The following is a 19,740-nucleotide window of genomic DNA, read 5'->3' on the forward strand; positions in this document are numbered from 1 at the left end:
TAGTAACAACCCGACCAGATCTCTTATCAACTGATTTGGTAGATACCCATTTGGTCTTGAAAAAGACAAATTGGGCAAAATCACTCTTGACCGAGAGGTATTGAGTGGGTAATGTGGTATTGTGAGCTATAATATACCCCAATCAGTAAAACGTGCATAAAAGTTTTTATCCCATTAGGCAAACACCTAGGTTATGGTTTCAGTCCTAGGCCTTTTATATATTTGGAAAACACTCAAAAATAATTAACTCTAGTTTTATATCTTTAAATTTGTAATCATTAGCTTAATTTTAGAAGTAGAAACAAAAACCTATTTGTGGAAGTGCAATCCAGATATTTCACTTGCTTATTCCGAATATATACTCCTAGCTCCCACCTTAGCTCCCTGAGGATTCGATCCCGACTGTTTGTTGGGTTTATTATTGCAAACGACCATGTCATACCTCTTTTGAGGCATGCATTTGGACGTGATCAGACATCACATTTCAAATCAAATACAACAAGAAGACAAAGAGCCCATAGCCTAATATACCAGCACCAACCATGTCAATAGGTATTTAGAGCAACTCAGTTTTTTTCCTATCCTACTCCTAAAATGATAAAACCAAAAAACCCAGTTCAAGATACACCATTGGAAAAGAACCGGTGCCCAAAGAAAAACCAAGGGAATTACTACCTAACTATCCTAATAAAACAAAAAAAATATTTTTGGTATTTTTAATCGGACCTTAATCCCTTAAGAAAGTTGTCAAAGAGATCCATCATCGGGAAAACTCCGAGCATTTTCTGATTTTTCTATATTTTTATTTTTTTCAATAATTGTCTACGACTCTAAGCTAGACCACTTCTAACTACAAATTATATATATAATAAAATATAATAATGAGAAAATGTTTTTATACAATTACACTCAAAAAGTAGTTCCCCCACCCTACACTTATGTGATGCATAGTCCTCGATACATATAGGAAACCAAAACAAAAGTAAGGTGGAGAGAAAAACTCTCTGCTACTCGAACCCATCGGGGCCGTACTCTAAACCTTCATCTTTTGAACTTCCACCAACCGAAGCTTCAGGCTCATCATCATCTGCTCCAAGGGGTACCAAAGCCATTGGCCCTGTGACCTCAACATCTATATCATCCTCATCATCTAATCCCTTGTTAGTGTTCTCATCCTCCGATGGGTGAATGGGTATGGGTTATGGGCATGGGTCATTAGAAGGGTAAAAACGGGTATCTAGGTTGGGGTCAACGGGTTAATTTAAAAGTAAAAATGAAAAAAAATTACCTGGACCTCCAGACCCAGCGCGTCGTGCTAACTCAGCGTTGGTTGTGGGTATTGATCTATTTTTTGGGCGCCAAGCATTGCGCCGTGCTGGCCTGCACGCTAGTTTTTGATTTTTTTTAATGAATCCCTGGTCCTCCCGAGCATTTTGTATATCCATTATACATATTCTATACCATTTCTACCTTCGATATCTGTAGCTACAAAGAAAAATAAAAACTCTAGTTTACTCTAACTAAAAGGAGAAAACTAATCTACGAAAGCAATAAAGATTAGGTTGCCTCCCAACAAGCACCTGATTTAACGTTGCGGCATGATGCAGGGCCTCGCTTACTCATCAACGAGTATTACTTTGGACATCTAGCGATCAATGACGGCTCCCCAATAGTGCTTGACTCTATGCCCGTTCACCAAAAATTATCTTTCACCATTTCAAGCACGCAACTCGATTGCACCATATGGGGTGACTCTAACCACCTCAAATTAACCTAACCACCACGATTTTAACTTTCAGGAAATAGCTTGAGTTTGAAATTGAAAAATATTACCTTTTGGCCTGGTTCAAAGTGACGAGGCTTGATACACCTTTCATGCCATCTTTTGGTTTCCTCCTTATATAGCTTAGCATTTTCATAGGAGTGCAAGTTGAACTCATCGAACTCATTCAACTGCAAGAACCTCTTCTCGCCTGCAACTTCCAAGTCCATATTCAACTTTTTGGCTACCCAATATGCCTTATGTTCAAGTTCAACCGGCAAGTGACATGCCTTCCCATATCCAAGCTTGTACGGATATGCCCCAATTGGTGTTTTGTATGCAGTCATATATGCTCACAAGGCATCATCTATCTTTGCAGCCCAATCTTTCATGTTCACACTTATTGTTTTTTTCTAGTATCTGCTTTGTTTCTCTGTTGGAAACTTCATCTTATCCACTTATTTGCGGATGATATGTAGTGGCAACTCTATAGAGGACCCCATATTTTGCTAGAAGATTATTCAACAACCGATTGCAGAAATGTGTTCCTTCATCACTGATCAAAGCACGTGGAGTCCCAAACCTGGAGAATATGTTCTTTTTCACAAAAGTGGCCACCACCTTGGCATCATTAGTTGGCAATGCAACAACATCCACCTTGGACACGTAGTCCATTGCTAGCAAAATGTACTTGTTTCCTCTACAATGGAAATGGTCCCATGAAGTCTATGCCTCATACATAAAAAATCTCCACCTCTAAGATATTGTTCAAAGGCATCTCATGCCTCCCCATGAGTGTTTCTGTTCTCTGACAATGGTCACACTTCTTAACAAATGCATGGGCATCCTTGAACAACGTTGGGCGATAGAACCCCGACTACAACACTTTTGCAGTCGCCCTATCGCCTCCATAATTGACCCTATAAGGATAGGCATGGCAGTTATACAACACTAGTTCCACCTCTTTTTCAGGATGCATCTCCTCATCATTTGGTAAGTATATTGTCTGTACAAGAATGGCCATCCCAGTAGTAAAAGTTCACATCATGCAAAAATATCTTCCTGACCTCAGATTAGATTTCAGGAGGATGAACTCCACTCATAAGATAGTTTACATAGTCCGCGTACCATGGGTCAGGGTCATGGATAATGGAAAAAAGTTGCTCATCAGGGAATGTCTCCTTAATTTGTCCACCTTCCTCCGCGTACTCATGATTTTTCAGCTGCAACAGGTGGTCAGCCACTTGGTTTTTTGTGCCATTCCGATCTCATATTTGTACATCAAATTCCTACAACAACAAAATACAGCGCATCAATCTAGATTTGGATTCTCTTTTCTTAAATAGATATCCGATTATTGCATGATCGGTGTGGACTATGACTTTTGTTCCCACCAAGTAAGCCCTAAATTTCTCAAACAACTGCAAACTGCTCCTTCCCAATGGTGGTGTAATTTAGGTGTACCTCATCAAGAGTCTTACTCGCATAGTATATGGAGTAGAACATCTTATCCTTCCTCTTGGCTAGCACTTCCCCAATAGCATGGTCACTTGCATCACACATAAATTCAAATGACAAGTACCAATCAGGTGCCACTATGATGGGGGTAGCCACCAACTTCTCCTTAAGCTCCTCGAACGCCTTCAGACAAGCTTCATCAAATTTGAATGTCACATCCTTTTCGAGCAACCTGCACAATGGAGTAGCAATTTTAGAAACATGTATGTCCCAAGAAACTCTGTACACCCTTCACAAAAATGGGTGGAGGAAATTTTCCAACTGCCTCCACCTTCGCCTTATCAACTTCAATTTCGCTTTTTGATACTCGATGACCCAAACCGATGCCCTTTTGCACCATAAAATGGCATTTTTCCCAATTTAGCACCAAATACGTTTCTTTACAGTGTGCCAACACCTTGGCCAAATTCTTCAAGAAATCATCATAAGAAGACCCAAAGATCGAAAAGTCATCCATGAAGACTTCTACAAAATTTTCCACTATATCAGTGAAAATGGCCATCATGCACCTTTGAAAAGTGGTCAGTGCATTACAAAGACTGAATGACATTTGCTTGAAAGAAAAAGTACCATAAGGGCACGTGAAAGTCATTTCCTCCCGATACTCTAGGGCTATGACAGTCTGGTTGTACCCCGAATAACCATCAAGGAAGCAATAATACTCATGCCCAACCAACCTGTCCAACATTTGGTCAGAAGTGGGAAGTGGTCCTTGTGGGTTGCTTTGTTAACCCTTCTACAGTCAATGCAAACTCTCCACCCCTTCATTGTGCGAGTAGGAATTAGCTCATTTTCCCGTTTTCCACTACAGTCATCCCACCCTCTTTAGGCACACATTGCACTGGGCTTACCCAATTGCTGTCAAAATAGGGAAGATAATACCTGCATCAAGCTACTTAATTACTTTCTTCTTCACGGCCTCCTTCATAATAGGATTCTACCTCCTTTATTTCTTAACGTTGGGGTGGTGTCCATCTTCCAAAAAAATCTTGTGCATGCAAAATGATGAACTGATTCCCTTAATTTCCACAATTGTTCACCCAATGGCTCTTTTGTGCTCATGAAGCACCCTTAGCAGCTTTTCTCCTTGTAAATTGGTCAAGCTTGATGAAATAATCAATAGAAATGTTTCATAACTCCCCAAGTAGGCATAGTACACGTGTGCAGGTAGAGGCTTGAGCTCCAATTTCGGAGCTTTTTCAACAGACGAATTCAGAGGGGTTAGAGTAACTGGTCGATCCAACTCCTCAAATATCCCAAGCCCATGGTCATACTTGCTTTCTAAGGTATTTTGCTTTGAATTCTTGAGCTACATTCTTCAATGAGTGCCACGGTTTCAAACTCGGCTAACCTCATCTTGTTTTCCACTATGTCTTTGATATATTTTGCATATATGGACACTTCTTATAAGATGTCTACCAGCGGAATATTAATTTTCACCTGCTTCAAAACACTAAGGAACTTCTTGTAAGCAGCATTATCCTTTACTTTCTACAATCTTTGAGGGAACGGAGGTGGTGGCTTCGTAAATATTGGTTGTGGTTGCTTTGCCACTCCCTCTTTAACTGGCTTCTCTGACTCTTTTGAATTTTCTGATTCCGCTTCTATGGTAGTCTATTTTTTACTAAAAGTCACTTGCTTTTTTTTCTCGATAGGACTTCTTCTAACTGTCTCCCATTCCTTAGTGACACAACATTAATAGATGCCTAAGGATTAGCCTCAGTTTCTCTTGGAAGATCCCCAGCTCGTCGAGTATTTTGGGCATTGGCAAGTTTCCCTATTTGTCGTTCTAAATTTAGAATAGCAGTTGAGTGGGCTGCCACTTGGGCCTGTTGGTCAGCCATTAATCTCTTTAGCATCTCTTCAATATGACTTGTTTTGTTCGTAGGTTATTTAGCCTATGGTTGTCTATATTGTTATTGAGGAGCTTGTGGCATGTACTGATTCTGAGCACCTTGATTTTCACCCCAAGAAAAGTTTGGATGGTTTTTCCAGTTAGGATTGTAAATGTTCCCATACTGATTTGTCTGGCCTCAATTTGCATTACATACAAAACATCCAGACTCTAGATTTGCTGGGTATAGATCGCTCGTGTGACCCTCTCCGCATACTTCACAAAATATCTGAACATGCTACACTGGCTGAGCTTATTGCTTATTGATAACCAAGGTCATCTTATTGACTTTATTGTCCAATGTGGCAACTTGCACTGATAATGCAGAAACGACATCTAACTCGAGGACCGCTGCAAATTTTTGAACTGTGTGTCTACCCATATCTCCTTGCTAACCAGAATTACTTTTGGAGAATCTATTCAATAATGCATAAATTTCATCAAAGAATTTCTCCAACACTTGGCCTCCCGCAACAGCATCGACCATAATTTTTGTCTTTAGATGTATCCCTTCAATGAATGTATGAGCCAATACTTCGTTCGTCTAGTTGTGACGAGGACAATCTATAAGCAGCCCCTTGAACCTCTCCCAAGCTGAATATAAAGACTCGTCCGACTTCTATTTAAAAACAACTATCTTACTTCTGATTTTTGCAGTTTTGCCTGAGGGGAAGAACCGTGCCAAAACTTTTCTAGCCAGATCATTCCATGATGTAATAGAGTTAGCTGGTTCCACCTTCAACCACCTTTTGTTTCGTCCAAGAGAGAGAATGGAAGCAGTGTGAGCCTCATATAGTCTGGGGTGACTCTATTAGTGATATAATTATCACTAATCTCCAAAAAGTTCAGAATGTGTTGTTGTGGATCCTCATGTGGAAGATCTATAAATAGCCTATTTGCATGTAGCAACTAGATCATGCTCTATTTAAGCTCAAAATGCCTCGTGATTCTAGGCTTCACGATGCTGGAGGTGACATTAGCAATGCTAGGTATCGACACCTCCTGAACAACCATATGTTGCTCGTCTGCCATGTCCACAGGTAGTTGAACAAGTGCCCGAAGATTATTTGTGTCCCTTGCTTCTCTCAACCTCATGTGAAATGTTCGCTCAGGTTCGAGGTCAAAACCTTGAAGTCTATCTTGGCTCCTGACCATTTGCATTCAATCAAAGTTCCTAAGATCATATCAATCAATGAGAAATGTTAGACTTGATGAAATAGACAACGAAAGTAAAAGCTAGTAAAGTAGTCAATATTCAAGTCCCCCGGCAATGACACCTAAAACTTGTTGCTCCCAAATGCACACGCATGTATACGTAGTCAACAAGTAATATAATGATAAGTAGAGTGTCGAACCCATAGAGACTTGTGTTAACTACCTACTAATTTCACTAAAATTGTTGTTTAGTCGAGTCAGTCAGAGTTGAATGGTGTGATTATAACTGAGCAATGAATGTAACAATTAACTAATTAAGCAAGAAGAAAATGGTTGTTGAGAATTCATTAGAGATAAACATTCCGAAGTTGTGATCGATTTACTAATAATATTGCGTTCTAGTTAACTCTTTTTTTCATACAATTCGCTCATAGTTGTTAATTAATCGAGAAATTGCTCTTGTAGCATTCTCTCGAATTACTACTCGCCTATTCAAAATAGATTAATGTCTATATTCCTATGAAATCAATCTATTAAGAACACATTAAGATTACAATATTCAATTAAGTATGGTAATTAGGTATATTCCTATCCTAACCATAAATTCGCCCCCTTCACTCAGAGTTAAGATGATGCCTTCTTCAATTTTTCTCTAATCTAGATATAGTTTTCCTAAGCATAACATAGATAGTAAATAGAACCTAACTGTTGGCCAGACAATCAAACAATTAATCACAGAATTCAAAAAACAACCATATATTAGCAAACTATAATCAAGGTAAAATCAACTTCGAACAACAATATTCATGGCTAAATCATAACCCCAGAACTTATGGGTTTTATCCACTCATGACAAAGTTAAATAATTTCACAAGTGTTGAATAGTTGAAAATACTAAGAAAGATGAAGAAACACTGAGAGTCCTTGCTTCCGAGTATTTCGTGTGTGTGTTTTCCTCTCATAGTAGCGTCTCTCCCTTCAAAATAAGTTTAGACTTCTTCTTATACAAGTTAGGATGTGTAGGAACGAAAGACCTTGTCCCATGCCGAAGTAGGAGAATTCTCGTCAGCCAGTGTCTAGGGTAGTCTGTCACGCTGACCTCAAAAATTTGGAATTGTACTTTGCGCCCCAGGCAGCGCGACGCGCTGGCCTAGACGCTACACCGGGTCATTTTCTTCTTTTGTTCTCTTTTCGCTTCAACTTGTGTGCTTTCGTCCCACATTGCTTTCGGGTGACTCCTACGCATAAAAATACCACGAATTAGAATATATTATTACATTACACATCTGAAATCCACGAAATATGATTAATATACGAGGCAATATGCATATAAATATACATATTTTAAGTTGAATATCCAAAACTTAAACAATGTTATGAAAAAAGAAAAAAGAAATTTCGGGTAAAATACATACCTCTGGTACCTATATTTTGAACAAAAGATATCGGTCTATCATTAGTTCATTACGACTTAATTTTTATGTGCGTTTAGGTTTGAACTGCAAAAATTTACAACGCTTTATTTCTTATTTCAAGTTAATTATATTGTTTATAAATGTGGGGTCTATTTTGAAAATTATTTATTTTGTGAATATATTTTTCCCTTTGTAGAAGCTTGTCTCCGTCTTTGCCTTCCGGTGATTCTAAATTAACAAGGACCATCAAGGTTGTACCTTAGTTAGTGTAATAGAAAAATGTTAAAAGCCTTTTACATTAAGAGTCTGTCTGACCAAGCTTTTGGGAGGTCAAAATATTTTTTGTTTTGCCAAAAGAAGTACGTATTTGAAAATATGAGGTGTTTGACTAAAGTATAAAAGTGTTTTTGAGCAGTTGCAGAAACAGTATTTTTGCTTTTGGGAAAAAGCTATAAATTCTAGCTTCTTCCAAGAAGCTGAATTAATAAATTAATTTTTTCAAAACAAAAATGTCTTCCCATATTTTTATTCTTCTTCTCTTATTCCTATTTGGAATAATCTTTTTACTATAATAGATCTCTTCTTTTGTCTTTGTGTCATTTATTCTTTTCTTCGTCTCCTATTACTCTTTGAAATAACAAGTCTAATCACCAAAATTTACTCATTTTCTTCATAAGGTAATAATTATTTTTTTATTTTGTAGTATACTAATATTATATAATCTCCAGTTTGTAATTTGTTTTGGCGTGCATGCATATAGTATAATTTGACAGAATGCAATACTACATAATTTGTTGTTTTCTCAAGAATTGATAGTGTTTTTCATACATGTAACTTGTAAGCACACATGTTCCTACCAATATTATTGCTTTATATTCTTCTATTTTATATTAATTAAAATTTTAATATATATTACTTTATATTTTATACTTTAATCAAATAATTATTATATTTTGTATAATAAATATTAAATTTTCTTTTTTAGATAATGCTAATTGTAAACTAAACATTTACTCTTTTTTATCGTAATTTGATACTCAAAAGTTTTTTGGAAAGATTGACCAAATACAATTTTCTTATCAAATATCGCAAAATATACTTCTCAAACAATTTGGCCAAACATAAACTGCTAATCTCCAAAAGTACTTTTTCGAAAAATATTTTTGAAAAAAAATTAATTTTAAAATAAATAACTTTTGACAGTTTAGCTAAACCGGCTCTAAGTAGGAGATAGGGAAGCTTTTTAAATGTCAAGTGCGTTCCATTCAAGAATTATGAGAGAAAAATGTTAAAATTTCTTGAACCCTTTTACTGATCAGGGAGTAAACACTGATGAACAGGTTTTTCCTCTATCAATGTTTAAACTTTCCCTAAAAGATTAGCATATCTAAAGGCTAGAAAAAGCACCAAAAAACGAAAAAAGTAAGCATGTGGCATATATTGTAATGGACTTACTAATTTGGAATTGAATAGTATGAACAATTGAGAAATGATAGTGAACTTTATTAGAATTCAGTAACCAATCGAATGATTATTACAAATCTGTTGAAATTACAATGAAAATTACAAATCTAGAGAATTATTCTGCAACTCCATTGATGAATTCAATCTGAAAACAAAAGAAAGAATTAGGAGATGAAGAAAGAAGAAGAAGAGAGAATTGAGAGAAGAAACGAGAGAGAAAGAGAGGGAAATGAATACCAGTCCAAAACTGAATTAGTTGGGCCAGCCCAGTTCTGTTATAACAGCCCAAGTCTCTAACTGTTTCTAAATTCTGCACCCTTGGATAAAATTGTACTTTGATCTCAGATGTTGGTTTATCTTCTTATCTAGGCCATTGATATATTATTAACTATCTCCTCCACTTGCCATGTGTCCTCTCTTATTACCCCCTTATTTACCCTAAAGCTTCTCATTTCATCTCCTTCAGACCGCCGTTTCCTAATCCTAACAATACCTCCTCGTTGAAATCAACCTTGTCCTCAAGGTCAGAACTGAGCTGCAAATGCTGGGAATTGGCCTTTAATATACCCCCAATCTTCCCAAGTTGCCTCATCGATACTTAGATTAGTCCAATGGACTAACACCTTAACTGCAATAGCATTATTAAACTTCACCATCCGACGTTTCAAAATGGATAGTGGCTGTACAAGAACACGACCCTCGTTGTCACATACTGGTGGTTGAAGGCTGGGCATTATCGAAGGTCCGACTCGACGCTTCAGTTGAAAGATATGGAAGACGGGATGAATCTATGAACCTGGAGGCAGATCTAACCGGTAAGCGACTAACCCTACTCTTTTCAATACTATTTAAGGCCCCTAGTACTTAGCACATAGTATCAAGTTCTTCCGCATCGCCATAGACGTTTGTGTATAAGGTTGAATCTTAAGGTAGACAAGGTCGCCTTCGTTGAGGACTCTATCAGTCCTATTCTTATCTGTGTAGAACTTCATACGGGCTTGGGCCTGTACTAAATTCTCCTTGTGCTGATGTAGCATCTGTTGTCTTTGTGCAATACATGCTCCAACCTGTGAATGTGAGGACTAGGGAAGGGAACCCAACAGAATCTGGGGTGGGGCAAATCCATAAAGAGCCTGAAAAAGGGTAGTCTTTAAGGAGTTGTAGTGGTTGGTTTTGTACCACCACTCAGACAATGGAAGCCATGTAACCCATTGTTTAGGCTCAGAGAATACCATAGATCTAAGATAGGATTCCAAGTAATGATTAAGTCTTTCAGTCTGCCCATCTGTTTGTGGATGGTAGGCAGTAGTCATTGTAAGTTTAGTGCCCAAGGTCTTAAACAGCTGCTGCCAAAATTAAGTAGTAAAAATAAGATCTTTGTTTGATACTATGGTCTTTGGAAGACCATAGAGTTTATAAATCTCCTTCAAGAAAAGACTGGCCACATCCTTGGCTGCATAAAGGTGTTTTAAGGCCAGAAAATAACCATATTTAGTGAGTTTGTCAATAACAACCAGGATAGCATTCTTCTGAGTCGGGGAAGGCAGCCCTTAAATAAAATCCATGGCTATGTCTTGCTAAGGAAACTTAAGAATAGAAAGTGGTTGCAAAAGCCCCGTAGGATGCACATTTTCAGTCTTGACCCTTTGACAAGTGTCACATTCAGACACCCATTTATTAATATCAGCTCTCATATTAGGCCAGTAGAAAATAGCTTGAACCTTTTTATAGGTCCCTTGCTGCCCAGAATGACCCCCTAAGGGAGATAAGTGTAAGGCCTCAAAAATCTTCAGTCTCAGATTAACTCCTCTGCCCACAAAAATCTTCCTTTCAAACCGGATAACTCCTTGAGTTAAAGTATATTTAGGTTTGGCCCCAGGTGTTGTGATCAACTCAGTTATGAGTTGTGTTGCCATGAGATCATGCTCACAACTCATCTCAATCTCTTTCATCCATGTAGGCTCCACAGTAGAAATAGCACACAATTCAGACTTTTCCTCTTGTCTTCTAGACAATGCATCTGCTACTCTCTTTCAGCTCCTCTTTTGTACTGTATCTCATAGTCTAACCCAAGTAACTTGGTTATACCTTTTTGCTGTAATGCAGTAGTCACTCTTTGCTCCAACAAATATTTCAAACTGTGATGATCAATTTTTATAATAAAATGACTCCCTTGTAGGTAGTGTCTCCACCTGTCAACAACAGATAATACAGCCATGTACTCCTTCTCATAGGTAGATAACCCTATGTGCCTAGGGGCTAAAGCTTTAATAAAGAAGGCAATAGGTCTGCCTTCCTGCATTAACACTGCACCCATTCCCTTATCACAAGCATCAGTTTCAATACTGAATGGTTTAGTGAAGTCTGCTAATGTTAGTACATGGGCTGTTGTCGTAGCTTTCTTAAGCTGAAAAATGCTTGTTCAGCCTCTGGATTCCACAGGAAGGCATTTTTCCTCAACAAGTTTATCAGTTATTAGATAATGATTCCATATGACTTGATAAACCTCCTGTAATATCCTGTCAATCCTAGGAACCCCCTCAAGGCCTTAACTGAATTAGGAATAGGCCATTTAGACATGGCCTCAATCTTAGAGGGGTTAGTAGAAACTCCTTCACCAGTGATAATGTGACCCAAGTAATCCACCTTAGGTTGCCCAAAAGAATATTTGGACAACTTAGCAAGAGTTGTTCAGTTCTTAATGTCTCCAACACCTTTCTGAGATGAATGACACTAGATGATATAGAAGGACTGTAGACTAATATGTCATAAAAAAATACCAAGACAAACTTTCTCAAATAGGGCTGAAATACATGATTCATTAAAGATTGGAAGGTGGCAGGTGCATTGGTCAAGCCAAAAGCATGACCCTGAACTCATAATGGCCCAAGTGAGTTCTAAATGCAGTTTTGTATATATCACCCTCCCTCATTCCGATTTGGTGATAGCCTGCCCTTACGTCAATCTTAGAATACACATTTGATCCACATAGCTCATTCATTAGGTCTTCCACTAAAGAAATTGGAAATTTATCCTTAATGGTCATGTTATTCAATTCTCTATAATCAATACAAAACCTCCAACTACCATCTTTCTTCTTAACTAATAGCACATGAGAAGAAAAATGTGAATGACTGGGTTGTATTAGACTATTATGCAGCATTTCATTGACTTGTTTCTCTATTTCATTTTTTTGAAAAAAATTATATCTGTATGGCCTGATACTGACTGGATTTGCATCTGATTTCAGGGGAATATGATGGTCATGATTCCTCTTAGGGGTAGGGAAGTAGGCTCAGCAAATACATCAACAAACTGATGGAGGATTGTGCTGATTTTTGCAGGTATTTCCCCTTTCTTTTGCTCTTCTATAGCTAAAATAGTGAAGAGATGAGCCCAAACTGTCTTCCCCATTTTGAGTAGCTGTTTCACCTCATAAGCAGACATACTTTTCAGCTCCCCTTGGTTGTAAATCCCTTTTAACTTTACTCTTTTCCCCTTGTGAGTCACGTCAACCTTGTACTCTATAAAATCTAGGAGTACAGGGTTGTGTTTTTCATTCAGTCACCTCTTAGAATCATTTCATTCCCTCCCAATCTAATCAATCTCATCGAATCTTCAAACTCCACACCTTGAATCTTCCATTTAAAGATGGAACAAGTGTGATAACTCATCACATGATTTTCATTAGCCACAGTAACCCTCATAGGAGAAGTCTCCTTGATAGCACATCCTATTTTCCTGGCAGTTTCTATGTCTAAGAAACCGTGTGTACTCCCTGAGTCCAACAAAATTGACATATTATTCTTCTTAGACTCACCTCCTAGTTTGATAGTATTAGGAACCTCGGTCCCTGACAAGACATTTAGACTAATTGCCTCATCAACTACTTCCTCATCCTGTAAGTATGGCTATGCTTCTTCAATCCCTACTTCACCTGGCTCATTGGCCTCTTGATCAGTGGTAGCAGAGATATCATTTAATTATCTCTGTTTGCATTGATGTCCAGGATGATAGTTTTCCCCACACTTGACTTTGATTACCCACTGAGTTATTAGGTACTCTAATGGTCTGGGAAGAGTAATTTGTAGTTAAAACCCATATTTTTTTGTGCTTTTTCCTTCTTGTTCAAGAACTCTATCACATTCTCCTGATGTCTAGCCTTCTCCACACCCTTACTGAATGAGTATGGTTCTAGCAGATTAACAAAATGTCTAATTTCTTCCTTGAGCCCTTCAATGAAAAACTCTAAGAAGAAATTCTCAGGTATAGTTGGATTCCTAATCAACACCCAAGCCTTCAAGTCCTCAAATTGCTCCAGATATTCATTAAAAGTCCCTTTTTGTTCTCTGTTTTTAAATTCACCAATAAGATTCAGTTTACTGTTAGTTGCTCCTTCAAATCTGTTACAGATTTCTGTGGTAAAATCTGTCCACCTAACTATACCCTTGCTAACATGATAGGAAAAGAACCAGGATTCTGCCTTACCGTTAAGGTGAAGTACAACTTCCTCCAGTTTCTGCTGTGGATCAGTTATGCGATTGTACTGAAAGTACCTCTCACATTTACGCAACCAGGCACAAGGATCTACTCCTCAAAATATGGGATTTCCCACTTGGAATGAGAGAAGTTCCCTTGAGATCGACCAAATGAAGGTTCACCATTTTCTCTAGCTCGAGCACGATTACCAGACCCCATAATCTGCATTCCTTCAGCTGGTGCACTCCCCAGGATTCCTCCTTGTGGCGCGATCATCTTCTCCAACAACTTATCAATTTTGTTACCTAATTCATCAATCATTGAATCATTAGATATCATGTAACTTTGTAATTGAGCTTCCAACTTTTTGACTGATTCATCTGTAGATTTAGATCTTGTTTCTGCTCCTGTTATCGTAATTTGGCCAGGAAATGGCTCTGATACCAATTTAATGGACTTACTAATTTGGAATTGTAATAGTATGAACAATTGAGAAATGATAGTGAACTTTATTAGAATTCAGTAGCCAATCGAATGATTATTACAAGTCTGTTGAAATTACAATGGAAATTACAAATCTAGAGAATTAATCTGCAACTCCATTGATGAATTCAACCTGAAAACAGAAGAAAGAATTAGGAGATGAAGAAAGAAGAAGAAGAAGAAGAAGAGAGAGAATTGAGTGAAGAAACGAGAGAGAAAGAGAGGGAAATGAATACCAGTCCAAAACTGAATTAGTTGGACCAACCCAGTTCTGTTATAACAATCCAAGTCTCTAACTGCTTCTAAATTCTGCACCCTTGGATAAAATTATACTTTGATCTCAGACGTTGTTTATCTTCTTATCTAGGCCATTGATCTATTATTAACTATCTCCTCCACTTGCCACGTGTCCTCTCTTATTACCCCCTTATTTATCTTAAAGCTTCTCATTTCATCTCCTTCAGACCGCCGTTTCCTAATCCTAACATATACCTGGATTAGTTGCCTCTTTAACGTTTAATTACCTTTTGAAATTAACTACCAAAAGTTCGTGATTGAATTAAAACGTCAGATGGCATCCTGTCGAAAAGTTTAATAACTCACCAACCAGTAGTGTCACTGGAAAGTTGTCGAATCCTTTTTCGCAGGGGCGGAGCTAGCCTTGCGGTTGCGGGTTCGGCCAAACTCAATAGCTTTAGTTTAATCCCTATATTTGTCTTAAGAAATCCATTGAATATATACAAATTATTAATTTAAAACCTAGTAGCTTATACTGATTGAAAAACCGAACCCATAAGCTTCATATTCTGGATGCGCCTCTATTTTTGGACGAGCTTAATTTCCACAACTTCTTTGCCGTCGAAATTCCATCAAAATTTTATGATTTCTAACATATTTTAGTAGTGGACTGCGTGCAGGAGCGCGAAGCTGGAGTTTAGGTTACGAGCTTGATCGAACCCAATAACTTTGATCCAAAATTTATATAGTTTATTTTAAAAAATTTATTAAATATCTACAAATTATTAATTTATAACTCAATAAGTTAAAAGGACAATAATTCCGAATCTGTAGCTTCAAATCCTGGTTACTAAATATAGTTTATAGTTATACAAGAAAGATGCTACCAGCAGAAAGAAGGTAACTTAAAAGAGAAAGAGGAGGGAAGATGACCAGTCCTCCTTATGTAATCTGCTTTTTCAGAAGTCTTAACAGCTTTTTCATTCAGCTTTGCTTCAGCGTTGGCTCTTTTCTCCTCTGCTATTCTCCTTGTTGATGCCAACTTATTTGTGTACTTCTCTTGTGCCCTTGCTTTTATTCTTTCTGCCTTCACCTGTACCCAATATAATAATAAAGTCACTCAACATTACCCACTATAATGACAACACTAACCTATCAAAATGACTTTAATTAATGTGAAGAGAAATAATTTTCTAACTTTACTATTGTAAGTGGTAAAGTTAAGTGAAAAGTATATTGATACAAGTACTCGGCAGCGGTAAGTTAATTATTTTCAAAAAGTATATTGATATCAAGTTCGCACCTACTTTAACAAAGAATGGTGAGTGCGGTGGTAGTCTGCACCTACATACTTAGGGGTCGTTTGATATAGGTTATGCTGAGATTAGTTATTATGGTATTATTTTTTATCCATTGTTTGATATGTTGTATTAAAAATAACATTTGCATAATTTATAAGAAGAAGATATAAGTTATCCCGGCACTAATTACCCACCCCTACAAGGTATAAGTTATTCCGATACTAATTTTAATCCCGGAATAACTTATCTCATGTTTGCTAACCAAACAAAGTATTAAGATGGTATTAAATTTTTATCCCATCACTATTTCTACTTATACCTCGTACCAAACGACTCCAGCACTATTTCTACTTATACCTCATACCAAACGACCCCTTAATGTCTTATATTTGCCACTAACAATAAATCAGTTACTCACCGCCGCAAGCAAGATGTGTAAAAATTAAAATGAAAGAAAGTACAAGTGGGGTATGAGGAGGGTAAGATGTATGCCGCCTTATTCATACCCCTGGAAGGGCAAACAGGCTGTTTCCGATAACCCTCGGCTAGAGAATAGCTGAAAAAGAAAAGGTAATTACAACAAGTAGGAATAACAGCAAGATAAAATAAGATCGAATCCAAAAATGTAGTCAAAACTCTAGGTAGTAACAGTCATCTATGAATAAAAGATATCATAATAACATTAATGCAAAGTGAAAGAAAGTGACATGTCAAAATGAATTAAGATTGATTACCTCCATTCTTTTCATTTCCATTTCAGCTTTCCTCTTTTCATGATTTTCCCAAGCTTGTATTTTCACCTCTTCGCGCTTATACCTGCAGATAAATCAATATGTATGCTGTTACTCGTATGATCAACAGAAAGAAAGGGTGGTACAAACAGGCTCATTTAGATTAGCTGATTATATGTAGCGAATAAGCATGAAAATCACTTTTATTGAATGCTGGATAAAAGTTATTGAAATGAAAAAATATATGTACAGTAATTCTTAATCAACAGAGCAGCCTATCTTGAACATTACCTGGCCATGTACTTGGCACGTTCAGCCTCATCCCAAGCCATTGCGCGAGTTTCCAGTGGATTTGCAGGTTCAGTTTCCTTCTTAGCTGCTAATTCATTGTCAATAGTTTCTTCTGCATCGCGAACGATTCGTGTAGTCCCTGCATTTCCCCTGTTCTCACCTGTGGTGGCAACAGTTTGACCATTTTCTATAGTCTGCAGTAGCCCATTGTGGCCCCTAACAGGAGTAGAAGATCCTGAGGATATTGGACTTGTTGCTGCTGGAGTTGTAGCTCTAATCGGAGTGGCAGTTCTTGATGGTTCTTGGCTTGCAATTGGTGTCATTTCTGTTCCCATGTCCCTAACACATATCGATCGAACAGCTGAGGCAGAGTTGTTATTAGAAGCCTTATTGATTCTCCATATTGATTCATCACAATCAACTTTCTTTGTTTCCACTTCAAATTGAATCATACTACTAGAATCTCCCTCCTCGCCACTCGAATAGTCCTCTTTCTTTGGAACTGGTGCAATCAACCTTAAGTCATCAGCATTCGAGTTTCGAGGGGTGGCTTTAGATTGGTGTTTTTCTCCTCCACCTCTTGAAAGATTCACTAACCATTTTTGTGCATCATCCCATTTTGATGGTGTTGGTTTACCTGAGGCTGCTGTTCTATGGTGTGTCGTTGCACGATTTACTCCATTCCCTTTATGAAACTCAAAATTCATATTGCTTCCTCCTCCTACAACCTCTTGTTTTTGTCCATAATTCAAGCATCCTTTGTCCTCTATGGATCTCATTTTTATATACCACAACTTCTTGTACAGTCCCAACAAAATCACCCCTTTTCTTGATTACTTTTGCCTAATGGATTTTAAAGGCAGATCTAGATACTTAAGATTTGTGCTAAAGTTCAGTTTTTTATAAGTAGCAGGAAAGAAGAACAAAGGGAAACATCAGCTTGACACTATTTTTCATCAATCAAAGCAACAGAATAAAGTTTAAGGAAACAATGAGCTAGGAACTTTGTTATGTTTAGTTCTGAAAATGGGATCCACTGTTTGAAACAAAGAACAAAACCTTCAAAAGCAGCACTGAAATAATTAATATGCAAAGTTAAACAGTGTACTAAATGAAAAAAAAACCTCAAGTATAGACGACAAACAACTGAATTCATTCAAGATTTGGCAAAATGAGTTAATTACTAAAAGAGTTCATTTAGTAGAAAGAAGAGGAAAAAGAGTAGTGCACCATAACAAACTTGAAGAGGAGCTGAAGAGCGAAGCAGAGAGTGCAGGGAATACTAAATCCTCGGAACCATGATTTTTTGAGACTGGCAGAGCTAAAAGATATCAAGTTCAGATCCACTGTATTCTGCTGATAACTTTTCTAGTAAAATAATCTTCATTTGCATGGTACACACCAAAAAATTGCTCCTAATAATTTAAGGATTTAAATTATATATACTGGTAACTCAAATTTTTTTATAATATTAATAAAGGGAAGTCCGGCGCACTAAACTTCCGCTATGTGTGGAGTCTGGGGAAGGGCCAAACCACTAGGGTCTATCATACGCAACCATACCCTGCATTTTTACAAGAGGTTGTTTCCGCGGTTCGAACCCGTGACCTCCTAATCACATGGAGGCAAATTTACCAATTACGTCTTACCCTGCATTTCTGCAAGAGACTGTTTCCATGAACTCGAACTCGTGACTTCCTGATCACATGGTAATACGCCAAGGCTCCCCTTCTTTTTTATAATATTAATGTATTTAAATATGTTTTAGCAGGTAAAAGATATCTTAGTTTTTAGGTCATTAATCTCATTTTTTCATATAGTTACTCTTTTAAGTGACATAATAATGTAGAAATTATTTTACATTATTAATATATAAAAGTTAAATTTGTAATAATACAAAGGTGAAGAAAATAAACCCCCCTCCCCACCCCTCTGTAAAAAAAATTATATTTGTATATTGAGTAGAAAAAATCTGTATCCTATTAGATTAAGTTAACTTGCAGCAATTAGGAACTCTACATATCAATCCTGATATAATAACATGAATAATGAATTAATAATCTGTTATACCCGACTAAAATATATTTTCTCCGATTCACAATAAATAACCATTTTACCTTTTTATTTTGGTTCAAAATAAGTGTTCATTTACATAATCAAGAAGGATTTAATTTTCTTTTTTCCAAAATTTGTCCTTATTTATATATTATAATGTGTCAACATAATAATTAGTTAAGGTTAATTTAATAAATACATCTTTTTTCTCTAGGGGTTCGTATTTTTTTAATGGGTATGCCAAAGTTAAAATAGCTACTTATTATGGACCGGATGTAGTATTGATAGTAAAAAAATCACATTAAACGCATTATTAATAAAATAAATTTGAAGTACTAACTCTTTTACCTAGAAAGTTGTGCATTTTATTCCTAAATACACAGTTGGGTAAGTGGGTTTTTGTAACTTACCTCCTACTATTTCACTCTCCATGGAATCTTGGGAATAGTTTCAGTGACACTGTAACCCAAAAAATCATAGATAAATAATGATTCTTCGAATATTTTAAGGCACTGCTCCACTATATATAGAAAAAGTAGACATTTACATAAAATTTCTAGGTGTAACGGTTAGTAGCTAGGTAACAAAGGCAGCTGTAGACATCAAATGGGAGTGACACTTGGGGGGTACAATATTTAATGCAGATGTCAGTACGCGAGTTTTGGCAGTGTTGGATTAGATATATATTGCTAATAAACAAAAACAAATTCTGAGATATTTCACATGGCCAGGATGGGCATGGGACTGTTGCATTTGTTCCCTAGAGTATTCTTGTGGTACAATTTCTGGAAAAATATTAAATTGGGATGGTTGATGAGGATGACAATGATGTTGGGTCGAAAATAACAAGACGTCATGCGTAAGTTAATAATGTAAATCTTGAACAATAAATGAGACGACAAATATATATATATATATATATATATTAAACTAGACATAATAATTTAATATGATT

The 19,740-nt window shown here is 36.9% G+C and overlaps 1 protein-coding gene and 1 non-coding gene across 2 annotated transcripts; one reads left to right on the forward strand and one right to left on the reverse strand.

The window, feature by feature from the left end:
* Positions 1 to 5,719: 5,719 nt before the first annotated feature.
* On the forward strand, positions 5,720 to 5,826 carry LOC142181329 (small nucleolar RNA R71). Its single transcript, XR_012709996.1, has one exon. It is a non-coding gene; the product is annotated as a small nucleolar RNA R71 (small nucleolar RNA).
* A 9,356-nt stretch (positions 5,827 to 15,182) lies between these two features.
* LOC107820801 (uncharacterized) lies at positions 15,183 to 18,096 on the reverse strand. The gene is made up of 3 exons (XM_016647142.2): positions 16,731 to 18,096; positions 16,443 to 16,524; positions 15,183 to 15,500 (listed from the first exon to the last, which is right to left on the reverse strand). The coding sequence occupies exons 1-3, from the start codon at positions 17,507 to 17,509 to the stop codon at positions 15,291 to 15,293; spliced, it is 1,071 nt and encodes a 356-aa protein (XP_016502628.2). The 5' UTR covers positions 17,510 to 18,096; the 3' UTR covers positions 15,183 to 15,290.
* Between the last annotated feature and the right edge of the window lie 1,644 nt (positions 18,097 to 19,740).

Source organism: Nicotiana tabacum, chromosome 5, assembly GCF_000715075.1.
Source record: "Nicotiana tabacum cultivar K326 chromosome 5, ASM71507v2, whole genome shotgun sequence".
Lineage (NCBI taxonomy): Eukaryota > Viridiplantae > Streptophyta > Magnoliopsida > Solanales > Solanaceae > Nicotiana > Nicotiana tabacum.

Excerpts from the sequence above, each read along its gene's own strand:
- LOC107820801 (XM_016647142.2), bottom strand. The coding sequence starts at position 17,509 with ATGAGATCCATAGAGGACAAAGGATGCTTGAATTATGGACAAAAACAA. Across the intron at positions 16,525-16,730 it reads CGTGCCAAGTACATGGCCAG|GTATAAGCGCGAAGAGGTGA; the intron begins GTAATGTTCAAG and ends ATTTATCTGCAG. Across the intron at positions 15,501-16,442 it reads TGGAAATGAAAAGAATGGAG|GTGAAGGCAGAAAGAATAAA; the intron begins GTAATCAATCTT and ends TATTGGGTACAG.